General features: G+C 41.4%; 1 protein-coding gene and 1 long non-coding RNA gene across 3 annotated transcripts in view; one reads left to right on the top strand and one right to left on the bottom strand.

The window, feature by feature from the left end:
- CACNA2D1 (calcium voltage-gated channel auxiliary subunit alpha2delta 1) overlaps positions 1-15891 on the top strand; it is a 398283-nt gene that overhangs the window by 221871 nt on the left and 160521 nt on the right. For both annotated transcript variants that reach the window (XM_013128868.3, XM_031048307.2), the window contains exon 6: positions 4343-4472. In XM_013128868.3, the coding sequence (XP_012984322.1) occupies positions 4343-4472 (130 nt within the window). The remainder of the gene's footprint in view (positions 1-4342; positions 4473-15891) is intronic.
- LOC117436179 (uncharacterized) lies at positions 4371-14457 on the bottom strand. Its single transcript, XR_004549612.1, has 2 exons — positions 14397-14457; positions 4371-6586 (listed from the first exon to the last, which is right to left on the bottom strand). It is a non-coding gene; the product is annotated as an uncharacterized lncRNA (long non-coding RNA).

Here is a 15891-nt window from a genome sequence, read left to right as displayed (position 1 = left end):
CTCAAGAAAAGTCAACAATAGGGATGCAAGAGCTTCTAGATTACTCTATGCAATTTGTGTAGATCGACTTCCCTGCATTAATGAGACTGAGGAGAGATATTCATGGTTTTGTTTTGATGTCATGGAATATTGGTGGGAAGAATAACAGACAGATATCATATGGTATGGAATATCCCTTTAGGTCGGTTTGGGTCAGCTGTCCTGGCTGTGTCCCCTCCCAGCCTCTTGCCAACCCTCAGCCTATTGGTGAGAATGTTGGAGAGACATTGATATTGTGAAGTGCGCTGCTCAGCAGTAGCCAAAACATTGGTGTGCTATCAACACCTTTATAGCTACCAATACGAGGGCTGCTATGGGGAAAATTAACTGCATCACAGCCAGATCCTGGGATGTTTTTCCTTTCTGGTAGACTTAAGAGAGTGGCATACTGGACCAAAACATTCCAGGCTGTGTTGTACAAGTATTTGTTGCTTTTCTAATCCACTTTCCAAAACCAGAACATTATTCTCTTAAAAACATCTAAATGCAAAAGCATGATATACAAAAGTCCTCTTCCATAAAATTTCTGAGGAAAATTAAAATTAAAAAAGAGGCTTATAAAAGGTGCAAGCAAGGACAGGTGGCCTGGGATGAATACAGGGATGTTGTCCAGGAAACTAGGGACCACGTTAGGAAAGTTAAGACCCAGTAAGAATTAAACTTGGCTAGGGATATTAAGGATAACAGGAAGGGATTCTATAGGTACATAACAAGTAAAAAACAGACTGGGGACAACGTAGGCCCTCTCTGAAAGCTATCGGGAGAACTGGCTACACAGTATTTGGAGAAAGCTGAGGTTCTGAATGACTTCTTTGCCTCGGTCTTCACTGGCAAATGCTATGACCACACCACCCAAGTATTGGAAGGCAGACATAGGGACTGTGAGAGCAAAGACCTTAGGCCCACTGTAGCAGAGGATCTGGTTTGAGACCATCTTAAGAATCTGAATGTGCACAAGTCCATGAGACCTGATGAAATCCATCCGTGGGTCCTGAATGAGTTGGCAAATGAAGTTGCAAAGCCACTGGCCATCATATTTGAAAAATCATGGCAGTCAGGTGAAGTTTCCTACGATGGAAAAAGGGAAATATAACCCCCATTTTCAAGAAGGGGAAAATGGATGACCCGGGGAATTACAGACCAGTCAGTCTCACCTCTGTGCCTGGCAAAATCTGGGAGCAGATTCTTTTGGAAGGCATGCTAGGGCATGAAAAACAACAAGGTGCTTGGTGACAGCCAGCATGGCTTCACTAGGGGAAAATCCTGCCTGACCAATTTGGTGGCCTTCTATTATAGGGCTGCAGAACTGATGGACAGGGGTGGAGCAGTTGATGTCATCTACCTGGGCTTGTGCAAAGCATTCAACACTGTCCCACATGACATCCTTGTCTCTAAATTGGAGTGTCATCAATTTGACAGGTGGATCACTCAGTGGATAAAGACCTGGCTTGATAGCCGCATGCAAAGAGTTGTGGTCAACGGTTCAATGTCCAGCTGGAGACCAGTAACGAGTGGTGTCCCTCAGGTATCGGTGTTGGGACTAGTCTTGTTCAACATCTTTGTCGCTGACATGGACAGTGGGATTGAGTGCGCCCTCAGCAAGTTTGCCACTGACACCAAGCTGTGTGGTTCGGTTGATAAGCTGGAGGGAAGGAATGCCATTCAGAGACACCTTGACACACTTGTGAGGTGGGCTGATGCCAACCTCATGAAGTTTAACCATGCCAAGTGCAAGGTCCTATACCTGGGTTGGAGCAATCCCAGGCACAGCTACAGGTTGGGCAGAGAAGAGATTCAGAGCAGCCCTGCAGAGAAGGACTTGGGAGAGTTGGTTGATGTGAAAATGAACATAAGCCAGCTTTAGTGTGCTCTCGCATACCAGAAAGCCAACCGTATCCTGGGCTGCATCAAGAGGAGCGTGACCAGCAGGTCAAAGGAGGTGATCCTGCCCCTCTACTCTGCTCTCTTGAGACCTCACCTGGAGTATTGTATTCAGTTCTGGTGTCCTCAACATAAAAAGGACATGGAACTGTTGGAACAAGTCCAGAGGAGGGCCACGAGGATGATCAGGGGACTGGAGCATCTCCCATATGAAGACAGGCTGAGAAAGTTGGGGCTGTTCAGCCTGGAGAAGAGAAGGCTGCGTGGAGACCTCATAGCAGCCTTCCAGTATCTGAAGGGGGCCTACAGGGATGCTGGGGATGGACACTTCATTGAGAACTGTAGTGACATGAGAAGGGGTAATGGGTTCAAACTTAAACAGGGGAAGTTTAGATTGGCTATAAGGAAGAAATTCTTTATTGTAAGGGTGGTGAGGTACTGGAATAGTTTGCCCAGGGAGGTTGTGAATGCTCTATCCCTGGCGGTGTTCAGGGTGAGGTTGAACAAAGCCTTGGGTGAGATGGTTTATTGTGAGGTGTTCCTGGCCATGGAAGGGGGTTGGAACTAGATGATCTTAAGGGTCTTTCCAACCCTAACTATTCTATGATTCTATGTTTCTATAACAGAGGTCATCGTGTCTATTAGAACTAGTAATGAATATAATACCACACACACAGAAGTAAAAGGCAACATGTAGTCTTAGGTGTTCCAAGAAAAATAATTTTTTTTTAGGTAATTTACACATTTCAGCAATTTAGATTATTTCATACCATGATATAGCTGGATTTTACCTATTAGATTTGCTTTTGTAAAAAATTAATCCTTTCAGTATTGTTATGATGCTTTCCCCTCTGTCTCCTCCACTAGAGTGGACTTAAGTACTAAGTAACCAATTTAACTTCTTAGCATAAAATATAGTAGTTTTGCTGCATTAAAATAGTCAGAATTATTCTCTACCTCCTATTCTTCCAGAGATTGATCTCAGCTAATTCTACAGTTGTGTTGCAGTCTTCTGCATCTAGGCAACTTGTCCTAGGGCTAGCTTTATAGTCAATGGAAAGTAGGAGGCACTTCTAAGGTATGACTCATGTCTAACTAAGACAAGATGAACTGCACTCCAAAAATACCCTTTTCTCTTCATTGACTATGAAGGCAGCCTGGGGTGATGAGCGCAACACTGGTATGTTGTTGAAATCGGTGGATGTCGCTGGTTAGATGAGTTCTGTCCTTTGTGGTTCCAAAGGAAAACACCTCTTTGAAACCCATCTTAGACTGCTGCTTACTTTAGGCAATATATGATCCTATACCTAATATAGTATTTGGCTGTAACTCTGTGATGAAACTGATGGTAATGTATAAAGAATAGGCTCAGCACACACATGCTTGGCTGACCAGACAGGTGCTCCTTTGTCAGCACTACTTTTTTAGCAGAGCACATTTTCAATAACCAATGACTCTGTAGTATTAAACATATCCTTATAGTTACATATGGTTGCTGGTCTGCACAATCATTTGGTATCATAGTAGATTCACTGTTGATTTAAATGTCTGCCTCTACTCATGCCATGGGAACTCTTCCATGTTCCAGTTGCTTCTGAAGCAGGTAACGACATTACAATTTCCCCTCTGTTTTGTCTTCATAGCCTCCTTGGTTTCCTTGCAATTTTTGTAGCTGAGTTAGAAAAGTCTCTACTTTTAAAAGTAGAGGGGTTTTTACTATTTAAAAACTAATCTAAATGACTGAGTGAATTGGAAGGAATCAAGAAGCTGGGGTGAAGATAGTTGAGCAAGGATGGGAACCCAAGGCAGGCAGGTGGAGGTGAGCACCTGAGTAGGTAGAACCTTTCTACCTAGGCAGCTAGGCAGGATACTAGATGAGATTTCATTGAGACTTATTATTAAAACTAGTGAACAAAACTTGTTTCAGTCAGAAGTTCTAAGAAACCTTAATTTCCTTTCTTTGTCTGGATGTGCACCACTGTTTCTCATAAATCCATTTATGAAATTTGTATTAATGGTATCATTTTAAGATTTTCAATTTATTATCTGAAGGAGAAAAGATACACAGGATTTATATTTAAGATTTGGTACAAATTATTACACATAATAGAAAATAATGTATTTACTTTGCATTATTGGTGTAAAAATTCCTTGCACTCACATTGTTTAAGGTGTTAGGCTGATATTTTTCTTTTGCAGCTCTTAATTTCACTGAGTTGCATTGGGTAACTCATACTTTAAAATAAAGTATACACAAATATTTCTGGATGTGGAACAAATAAGTATGTTTATACACAAATGCAAAATGTTAGCTACAAAAGAAAGGCCTTGAGCCTTTTATGTAAAAAGAAATAAATGTGAATGGAATTGTTTTTAGCATACTTTGTAATATTTTGCCCTTTACATGTCTTTCTTTAAAAAGCCTGAAAAGAATGACACTGAATCTGGCAGCCAGAGAATCAGACCAGTATTTGAAGAAGATCCTGTTTTCCGACGGCAAACATCTTACCAACATGCAGCAGTCCACATACCAACAGATATTTATGAAGGCTGTAAGTAGCATGTGAACAAAGTGATTTTATTTAAATACTAAGCTTATTATTCAGTAGTACTTCAGAGATGTGGTCTTCTAGGCATATGACTGATCTTATGAATAAGTAGGGGGCTGTAGTTGAAGTTATCCTTTAGGATTGGATCTGAGATTCAAAAATTGAACTGAAGGTTAAAACTCTTACATGTTCTGATTTTTTAATCCATTCTTTCTCTATGCTGTGTTCTCATTTAGTACAAACAGTTCTTGACAGCTCTTCTTTACATGGTTTTGGCTTTAGGCACAGATGAGTACTGAAAACATTTTTGAGTGTCCCAAAAGCATATGCAGTTTAGGCAAGTAACATGTCCTGCGAGATGGTAGTACTTATATTGCATGCAATGCATTTCTAGAATTTCAGTGATGTATTTTAGCAGAGAATTTGAATAAATTCTTTTTAAACTATGTCAAAAATTAATATATATATATATATATGCATTTACTGCTGAGGATTCTTTAATTGTGTTTCAAAATTAAGTATTTACACCGTCTCTCAGGGTGAAAATAACTTCCTTTTTCTGTACCCGTCATCAAGAAAAAATCATTACCCAATGATAAAATTTTTCATCATTCCATATGATTCTGTGTTTTTTAAATGGGGGAAGAATACATAAATAGGATCTGTATTTTGAAGTTGGGGGGTTGTGGGGTGTGTGTGTATTATTTATTTATGGTCCTAATTTCAAGTACGCAGCCCTTCTCCTCTTTCAAAATCTCATCAAGTGGAAAGAGACCCTAATATGACCTGAGCTCTTTAAAATTCATGACCACAGTTGTCTGCAGCTTATATAAATGACACAGGGATGAAAATGGAAATGTCAGTATGATGGGGGAAAGAATCATAGTAGGTCGTATTCTTATGTGGTGTGTTTGACTGACAGACCTGGAAGATTATTCTGGGATTCTGGCTTTAGTAAGGAGTAAAGTGCACCTTAATTGCAGGTTTACATGGAATAGACAGGCCATTTCCATTGCTTTTGTTTGAAGAGAATTGATACTTCACTCTTAAAATGTTATAAAACTTGCCTCAAATTATTAGCATATTTTTAAACACCATGTGAAGTTTGATATAAGTTTGTCATTATAACAGTAAGTAAAATGTTTGAAGTTATGTTGAATTTATACCATTTTAGATGGTATTCCTGTGTCTCTTAAAAGAACATGCTAGGTAATGTTACTTTACAAACCTTTAACCTAAAAAGACAGGTTATGACGTCTGTAGGAAAGGTCCAGCTTTAGTATCTTATAAAAATAGCAGAAATGTAAATCTTTTGGGGAGAGGTAACTGTATGTGCAGCATACATGATTCATAAGAAACTCAGGTTTGTGTGTGGCTATCATGTTATTTACTAGACACATGGAAGCCTGCAAAATTACCAGGAAGACTAATTCTACATCAGCAAAATCATCTTTCTGGGGGGCTAGGTAACTTTTACAGATGGTGCTTTCAGAGATAATGGCTTGATAATGTTTAAAAATCACAGATTTCATAGCAATAAACATAAAATTGTCACCAGTTTTTTTTTTTTACACTAACAAAGTTCACATGTCATCTGAAATACAGCGAGCAGTTAAATTTTATTTTCACAAGTAATATTATCTGCAAGCAATTTTTATAACTCTAGAAAAGCAGATAAGGTAACTTGAACCCTTTGCCATTTTACTTCCTGCTCACATGAGCTAGCCTGTCACATCTTGACAGTGGCCATTATAGCAGGGAACAGTTGTACACTTTGAAAATAGTTTGCAATAAATCTGCAATTCCTTGTCTACATCACTGTCTGCTAGGGGTTATTTACAAAACAGATACTGCAACAAATCCTTTTGAGAAACAGTGGATGAGACACAATTTACAGCTTCTAGTGCTTGGAAGCCACTTTTTTTTGTTTGTTTGTTTTTGACTGGATTACATCTTCGAAAGTTTTTCTATTCTTATTGTATATTTTGTAGAATGCCAAAAGAAACAAACAGTTGCTTTTTGGATCTCACAGGACAGGTTTCATTGAAGATATTTGACTTGTCAATGCTTCCTTGGATTGGTTTTCACTTGCCTCTTGCAGTAGCAGGTTGCTGTCTCTAGGGAAGAGGGACAAGTACAGTCAGCACCACATGCATTCCTAAATCTGATAATTTCACTTGGGTCTATTGATCACACTCTGTTGTGTTTGGTTTTTGTTTTGCTTTGTTTTATGTTTTTTTCTCTATGAAGCTGGGAATTTGAGAATCAGTGACATGACGTTATCCATGACAGTCTTTCTTCCCTATTCAGATTTCATTTTTATTGCAGTTATTTTTTAAAATCTGAATCAAATATCAAATTTATGTCTCATGAAATTATGAATGTGTGGATCCACCCTCTATTTAGCCCTTTGAAAGTGGTTTAGCCAGTAATTCTCTCATGATGCCTTACTTATTTCAACCTAATAAACTATGTGCTATGAAACAATGTTCTTTGACTTCCCACATGCAAAGTGATTTGCTTATTTTGAAATACAGTGATGAAATTCTTGTGGAGTAGACCCTTTTATTTTACCATAGCAATACATAATTCATCATTACAAAATATCCATTCTATATATCCAGGTTATTACTTTGTGGCTTACTGGACTCCAGAAAGAAATGTTATGAATGTTATTTTTGCTTTTCCCTGTGTCTGGTACCAAAACCAAGTAGAGATAGGGAAAAGTCTAGGGGGTTAATTCATTTGCCTGTTTCTGAGGATTACAGGACCACCACAGGAGAGGGCATTTCCAACAAAATAGACCCAAATGAGGCTTTTAATTCAGTGTTTTCCAAGTCCCACATAAATTTTGAAATAAAATCATTCTGCTGATGAAAACAAAACAAACCCTCAGGTCATCCTTCTACCACATGCACTGGGAATTAGTAAGGAATTTCATATTAGTAATAACAGAAGTCTTATTTCTAAATTCCTGTTAAAACTGTACCCTGCTTGTCCCTACTCAGAGGATGGGGACTGCACAAGGCAAGTGAGGTTAACTGCGTAGTGGATACCACCACACATTGCCCTTCCTGTCTGAGATGCATAAAGAACCATGTGCTGCAATGCTTATTCTAGGTCTAGTTCTGTGCTGGTGTTGCAGTTTTAATAAAGGTTTTAGGCAAAGTGCACAGACAGGGATTGCTTTCTGTGCATATGATTACTCCTGATTTACTTCCTCTAAATCAGAAATTGAAATATTGCTTCTATTTGTTACTACTTGGTCAGTGTTGAAGAGCTGATTGAACTGTCATGTTGACAGTAATGTGTCATGAATATGATGACATCACTTTGAATATGTTTGGACAACTGCCAGCAAGAAAAAAAGGCTCAGAACCCAATAAACCAGTCATAAAAAGAGTTACAGTTAGTTGATGGTTCATATAGCTTAATAATCATGAAGTATACATATTGTTTGTTCATACTTTCCTTTTATTGGGATTGCAGTCAAAATATCGATTCTCCTTAAAATAGTCTAAGATTTATTTCTTTATAGCAAGTTTGGTAGTAGACATCAATTTTACCTTTGTAGCAGTGCATTATGTATGTAGTTTTTCAGTTGTCAATAAAGTATTTTGGCATAATAGTGCTAGTTCTGGCAACCAAAACTTTTAGGAATAACTTGAAAAAAATCTGTTTTGATGCTGCAGTGATCTTTATCTTGACTGGGATATCATCTCTTTGGATTCTTTGTATTATTGAACTATTCCTTCATACCTTGGGTATTTGGGCTATAAGCTTGAAAGGAAGAAATATTCTTTGAAAAGAAAGTTAGAAATGCTGTGTAATGAAACCATGGGAAAAAGAATGTTCCACCTCCAACCCCCTCCCCACTAGAAAACAGCTGCAAAAAATGCATTGCAATTTATTCAATTTATGTCATTTATTATGTGTGGATAATAAGTAAGATTTATTCAGGAATCAACATATTGATAAAGTGTTGTGCAATCTGAATAAATATTTTGGTGTGCTACATCAGCAGTCCTTAAAAGACGAAAGGAGCACTAAATTTTTTTTGTGCTTTTTTGTACACAGTCTAAATAAGAACAGCAGACAAGGCAGTTTTATTAATTAAATTGCTTGCTTCAAAATACTTTAAGTTTAGTGTTATTGCTATATTTTGCAATATATATTAAATTATATATATATTTATGTATACTTATATATATAATATATATATATATTTCAGTTGAGAAACTGAAACTATTCAGAACTCTTTTTCTCATGGTTTCTTCTAAGGAATAAATAGTGTAGTTTTACTACAGCTGAGATTGAAAAGTTACAGTTTCAATTCTGGTGTTGTGTGTGTGTTCACAAATCTCAGTTTGGAAACAGAAATTGGATTATAGCGTTATATACATATTATGCAGATAGCACGTAAGATACCTTTTTCTTCTAATTGCATTTTAAACTATTTGCCACAATTTTAATCAGAGAGTTATTTGTGAAAACATGTAATGAGTGAAGGGAACCTTTAAGTGTATTTTCAGTTCCAGCCTGTTTTAGATACCAAACTATGACTTGGGGTAAGAATAAAGCAAATGTTAGTTGCAGCTAGGTCCCTAAGAACTGCCTGGTTCGTTCAGTGTTGAACCTGGAAGGAAAATACTGATGCAGAAACTTAAGCAAATAACTGTACGGTCAGTATCAGTTTTTATGTTCTGACAGTTATGATTCCCCTCCCCTTCCTCCCCTTCCCCCACCAAGTAGCTTACTAAAGCTGTCTGAATGAATAAGCAACAAAAAGAAACACCTAACCTGGTGAAAAAGCTTACTTCTGTCAGAGTTCAGAAGACCAAACAACTTGAACAGTATCCTTCTTCATGAGGAGTTACTTGTATTTTGGTACTGGGGTTATGTTAGTTTTATTGGATGAATGGTCTGGCATATTCGCCAAAATTCAAGTTTACCATGACTTTTATCTTAAATTACCATAATTTAAGATAATAAGTTAGGGTGAGGAAAGGTACCAGGGTTAATTTATTCCTCCATGGAAGTCTGACTTGATTAGGTACATGCAGTTTTGAAGGTACCAGCTGTAGTAAGCTGGCAGTGTTCAGCGGGACAGAGACTTGGGTGACATGGTCTAGGGTGCCCATGGCAGGGAGTTGGAACTAGATGATTTTAAGGTCCTTTCCAACATTATTCTATGGTTCTATGTTTCTATGGTTAATGTAGATTTAAAGCAATCAGCCTGAAAATGATGCAGCACAAAAATGTTATAATGCCATATTCTCAAGCTGAATATTTGCAAATACATTTTGGCCTGGAAAGTTTATCCAAGTTTAACTGATTATTAAATACAACAGAATTTGGATGGAAAAAGAAATTCTGGCAAATCTGGAATAAAACATACTTCTGATATAATTGTAGGTACTCTTCCAGACTTCCTTTGTCTTATCTTAAGCATTTTGAATAAAATTTTCAAATGTTTATGTAAAAAAAATAAAAATGCAGAATTCCTGTTTTCAGAAGTAAATTTGGACCATAAATACTACAGACTTTCATAGAGATGTAATTTTCTCAGCACTAATTTCTACTGAAAGTGGGTCTTTGGAAATATTCTACCTCTGAACTTGGAGAATTTTATTTTAAATTAATCAAGCCATTCAAAAGCTATGTGGCTGATATTATGTATTTGTATTTATCAGCATAGGAGATGTGTGAAAGATGGCTTTATGAGCTTGTTGACACCTCCTAAGATTCCACACTTTTCCTGGAATGCTAATTCTTTTGTTCTTTTTTTTTTTTCTTAAAACCCTTTTGAAACATAAATTATTACTCAGATACTTTTTTTTTGGGGGGGTAGTTGGGGGGGGGGGGGGGGGTGGAGTTATACAACATAGTAATTTGAGCCTAAAATACTTCGACTAGTGTTTGAATTCTACGAGGTTTTTTTATTTGCCACCCATTATTTTGTATTTTGTGTATATATAGAATCATAGAATCATAGAATAGTTAGGGTTGGAAAGGACCTCAAGATCATATAGTTCCAAACCCCCTGCCGTGGGCAGGGACACCTCACACTAAACCATGCCACCCAAGGCTTCATCCAACCTGGTCTTGAACACTGCCAGGGATGGAGCATTCACAACCTCCCTGGGCAAACTATTCCAGTACCTCACCACCCTTACAGGAAAGAATTTCTTCCATATATCCAATCTAAACCTCTGCTGTTTAAGTTTGAACCCATTACCCCTTGTCCTGCCACTACAGTCCCTAATGAATAGTCCCTCCCCAGCATCCCTGTAGGCCCCCTTCAGATACTGGAAGGCTGCTATGAGGTCTCCACGCAGCCTTCTCTTCTCCAGGCTGAACAGACCCAACTTTCTCAGCCTGTCTTCATATGGGAGATGCTCCAGTCCCCTGATCATCCTCGTGGCCCTCCTCTGGACTTGTTCCAACAGTTCCATGTCCTTTTTATGTTGAGGACACCAGAACTGCACACAATACTCCAGGTGAGGTCTCACGAGCGCAGAGTAGAGGGGCAGGATCACCTCCTTTGACCTGCTGGTCACGCTCCTCTTGATGCAGCCCAGGATACGGTTGGCTTTCTGGGCTGTGAGTGCACACTGCTGGCTCATGTTCATTTTCTCATTGAATAACACCCCCAAGTCCTTCTCCGCAGGACTACCATGAATTTCCTGAATCTCTTCTCTGCCCAACCTGTAGCTGTGCCTGGGATTGCTCTCACCCAGGTGTAGGACCTTGCACTTGCCATGGTTAAACTTCCTGAGCTTGGCATCAGCCCACCTCACAAGTGTGTCAAGGTCTCTCTGAATGGCATTCCTTCCGTGTAGCGTATCAACCGAACCACGCAGCTTGGTGTCATCAGCAAACTTGCTGAGGGCACACTCAATTCCATTGTCCATGTCAGCGACAAGGATATTAACCAAGACCGGTCCCAACACCGATCCCTGAGGGACACCACTCGTTACTGGTCTCCAGCTGGACATTGAACCGTTGACCACAACTCTTTGAGTGCGACCATCCAGCCAGTTCTTTATCGACCGAGTGGTCAACCTATCAAATTGATGACACTCCAATTTAGAGACAAGGATGTCATGTGGGACAGTGTTGAATGCTTTGCACAAGCCCAGGTAGATGACGTCAACTGCTCCACCCCTCTCCATCACTTTTCTAGCCCCATCATAGAAGGCCACCAAATTGGTCAGGCATGATTTCCCCCTAGTGAAGCCATGCTGGCTGTCACCAAGCACCTTGTTGTTTTTCATGTGCCCTAGCATGCCTTCGAAAAGAATCTGCTCCCAGATTTTGCCAGGCACAGAAGTGAGACTGACTGGTCTGTAATTCCCCGGGTCATCCATTTCCCCCTTCTTGAAAATGGGGGTTATATTTCCCTTTTTCCAGTCAACAGAAACTTCACCTGCCTGCCATGATTTTTCGAATATGATGGCCAGTGACTTTGCAACTTCATTCGCCAGCTCCTTCAGGACCCGCGGATGGATTTCATCAGGTCCCATGGACTTGTGCACATTCAGGTTCTTAAGATGGTCTCAAACCAGATCCTCTGCTACAGTGGGCCTAAGGTCTTTGCTCTCACAGTCCCTGCATCCGCCTTCCAAGACTCGGGTGCTGTGGTCAGAGCCTTTGCCAGTGAAGACCAATGCAAAGAAGCCATTCAGAACCTCAGCCTTCTCCAAGTCCTGTGTAGCCAGTTCTCCCGAAAGTTTCCGGAGGGGGCCTACATTGTCCTTAGTCTGTTTTTAGCCGCTACATACCTATAAAATCCCTTCCTATTATCTTTAACATCCCTTGCCAAGTTTAGCTCTAATTGGGCCTTAGCTTTCCTAACTTGGTCCCTAACTACCCTGACAACATCCCTGTATTCATCCCAGGCCACCTGTCCTTGTTTCCACCTTTTATAAGCCTCTTTTTTCTTGTGAATTTTTCTTAGCAGCTCCTTATCCATCCAAGGAGGTCTTCTGGCCCTCCTGCTGCACTTGCTTCTAGTCGGGATCCAACACTCCTGAGCCTGTAGCAGGTGATCCTTGAATTTTAACCAAGAATCTTGGGCCCCCTTGCCCTCTAGGGCTATATCCCATGGAACCTTGCTAAGCAGGTTCCTGAAGAGCCCAAAGTCTGCTCTCTTTAAGTCCAGGGCAGTGAGCCTACTGCATGCTCTTCTCACTGTCTTGAGGACCTCAAATTCGACCATCTCATGATCACTGCATCCAAGACTTCCCTGGAGAGTCACATTTCCAATGAGCCCTTCCCTGTTGGTGAGCACGAGGTCAAGCAGGGCACCTCTCCTCGTTGGCTCCTTTACTGCTTGCAGAAGGAAGTTGTCTTCCACACAATCGAGAAACCTCCTGGATTGTTTGTGCCAGGCCGTACCGTCGCCCCAACAGATGTCAGGGTGGTTGAAGTCCCCCATGAGAACAAGGGCCTGTGAGCATGAGGCTTTTCCTATTTGTCTGTAGAGTTCTTCATCCACAGGCTCCTCTTGATCAGGCGGTCTGTAACATATCCCCACAGTAATGTGTCCCATCACCGATTTCCCCTGAACCCTGACCCACAAACTTTCTGTTAACTGCTCACCTGTCCCCAGACAGAGTTCCATACTCTCCAGCCTATCCCTAACATAAAGGGCAACTCCCCCTCCCCTCCTACCGGGCCTGTCTTTTCTAAAAAGCCTATAACCCTCCATTCCAACACTCCAGTCAAAGGAGCCATCCCACATCTCTAATTCCTCTTGTTTATTCCCCATGCTACAGGCATTTGTATAGAGGTATCTGATCCGAGCTCCAGATGAAGCTGGCTCAGTGGCTGGAGCGGCTAGAATATTACTACATTGCTCAGAGTATTTATTATAGGTGCTGGCAACTGACTGGGTGTATTGGGATGGAATGATGCTCCCCTCCCCCAACACAACTAGTTTAAAGCATCCTTGACAAGTCTGGCAAGCCTCCCAGCAAAGCCACTGTTCCCTTTCTTTATCAGAGCAGTTCCACCAGCCCCCCTTAGGCCTGGCCTACAAATGTGGGCCCCATGTCCAAGACACCCAAACCCTTGACTATGACACCACCCTTTTAACCATTTATTAACCTGTCCAATCCTCCTTGCCTTTGGAAGGTCCTCCCCTGTGTCTTGGAGAATTGTCGAAAAGACTATCTGAGCTCCAGAACCCCTGACCACCTCTCCCAGGGCTCTGTAGTTCTTCTTTATACTCCTCAGGCTACTACTATCTATATCCCTAGCACCCACATGTATCACTAGAAGCGGGTAATAGTCTGTGGGACTTACTAGAGCAGGCAGCCTCTCCGCAACATCCCTGATCCGTGCCCCAGGTAGGCAACACACCTCCCTTGTGACCGGGTCAGGCTGACAGATGAGCGCTTCTGTCCCTTTCAAGGCAGAGTCCCCTACTACTGCAACCCGCCGCTTTTTCTGGGCGGCACCAGTAGAGATCTTCTGTACCAGTGCACCAGACGACTGTTTCTGATGCAAGTGCATTTCCTCATCAGTCTCCTGCAGGACAGCAAAGTGGTTCTGGGTGGGTACAGCAGATTGAGGAGGAAGCACCTTGCTTTTAATTGCTGTCTTCCTCCTTTTGTTGTTTTTTTTTTTTGTTACTAATTCCCAGCTTCCCGTGTTAACAGCCTCCTTCTCTCCTCCATGAGTTAGAGGGGAATCTTGAGTCTCCTGTGCTGTTTGGTCCTGGAGCAAGCAGTCCTGCTTCCTCTCAGCTTCCCTGACATCTTGAAGCTTACTGACAGCATCCTGTAGCTCAGCCACCTGCTGGAGGAGGACCTCCATCAGGGAGCAGCGAGTGCAGCCCTGCCCATTCTGCACCTTTGCCTCACAAGACCAGTGCAGGCACTCTCTACACTCCAAGCTCTGCACCCCAGCCTCCCCACTTACCGGCTCTGTCTGGGTGCCTACGCTGGCCACCACCGGGGTGGCCGGGGCAGAGCTCCCAGACCGGACTCTGGTCATACGGTGAGTGCTCACCATCCCGCTCGCCTGCCCGCGCGAACTGCCGGGCGAACTGCCGCGCAAACTGCCTTGACCCGCTCTGTTTGCCTGCTCTGTTCACCGCGCTCCTGGTCGCCGCGCTCCCTGGGTAGATTTTTAACCACTCACATTTGGTGCCCCTCCTCCTGTCTCCGCCCCCGGTCAGTCACCTCCTCGCAGTAGCTGAGCTCTTTGCAAGTCCTGTCAAGGACTTGAGGCTCCCTCCTCAGTGGCTCTTGTCACTCTGTGGTGAGGTTTCTGGACGCTGATCTCCCCTGGCTCCGCTCTGGTGCCACAGGCATCCTTTCTCAAGCCACCCCCCTCAGCAAGTTTTCTCAGCTAGCACTTCAGGTACTTCTGCAGTATAGAACCACAAGTTTATCTGCGTGGATCATCTGACATGATTCAGTCTTCCTAAATCCTAAATGGATATGATGTATTACTTTTTTAATATCTTTAATACCATGTTGAGGTAAGTAAAGCCAAGCTATGATATCTGGTTAAACTGGTTATGACAAGTGATTTAAACCAGCTGGTAACTCAGTACCACCCAGCTGCTTATTCATATCTCCTCTTCCTCTTCCCCAGGTGGGGGATGTAAAAGAATGTAAAACCTGTGGGCTAAGAGCAGTTTAATAAATGAAGCACAATATAATTCTAACAATGGAAATAACAAGGGGAGAGTTATAAAACTAAAAGGGGAAATAGGAAGAAAAAACAAAGAATAAACACAAGTTATGCATAATACAGTTGCTCATCACCTGCTGACAGATACCCAGCTCAGCCCAGGCAGTGATCAGTCCATTCTGGTTAACTCCCTCAGTTTTTATACTGGGCATGATGTGCTGTGGTATGGAATATCCCTTTGGCTAGTTTGGGTCAGATGTCCTGTCTCTGCTTCCTCCTGGCTTTTCGTGCTTCTCATCATTATCAGAACATGAGAGACTGAAAAGTCCTTGATCAGAGTAAGCACTGCTCAGCAACAACTAAAACATCTGTGTGTTATCAGTGTTGTTCTCAGACTGAAGCCGAACCACAGTACTGCACCAGCTACTAGGAAGAAAATTGTCCCAGCCAAAACCAGGGAATTTTGTCTCTGGCTTCAACAAAATAGAAAAGCATTCAATTAAGAGATTTTCAGGACTTTTCTCTCCAATGTTCTTTGATTTTGAAAACTTGGGGTTTTAGGCAGAAGGTGCCAAAACAACCTTGTGTTCCTATGTTTCTTTAACCATGTAACATTAATTTTCATAGTTTGCAATAAAATGTGTGAAAAATAATTTTCTAGTAAATTGCATGCTGTTCATCATTATCATTCAGTGTAGTTGCCTTTCACTGCAGAATTCTTGACCATTAAATGTGTTTTGTATCCAGAATTATCTTGGACATTGCAGCAGGTTCT

This window comes from Melopsittacus undulatus, chromosome 5 (assembly GCF_012275295.1).
Source record: "Melopsittacus undulatus isolate bMelUnd1 chromosome 5, bMelUnd1.mat.Z, whole genome shotgun sequence".
Lineage (NCBI taxonomy): Eukaryota > Metazoa > Chordata > Aves > Psittaciformes > Psittaculidae > Melopsittacus > Melopsittacus undulatus.
This window is presented reverse-complemented; position numbering and strand designations above follow the sequence as displayed.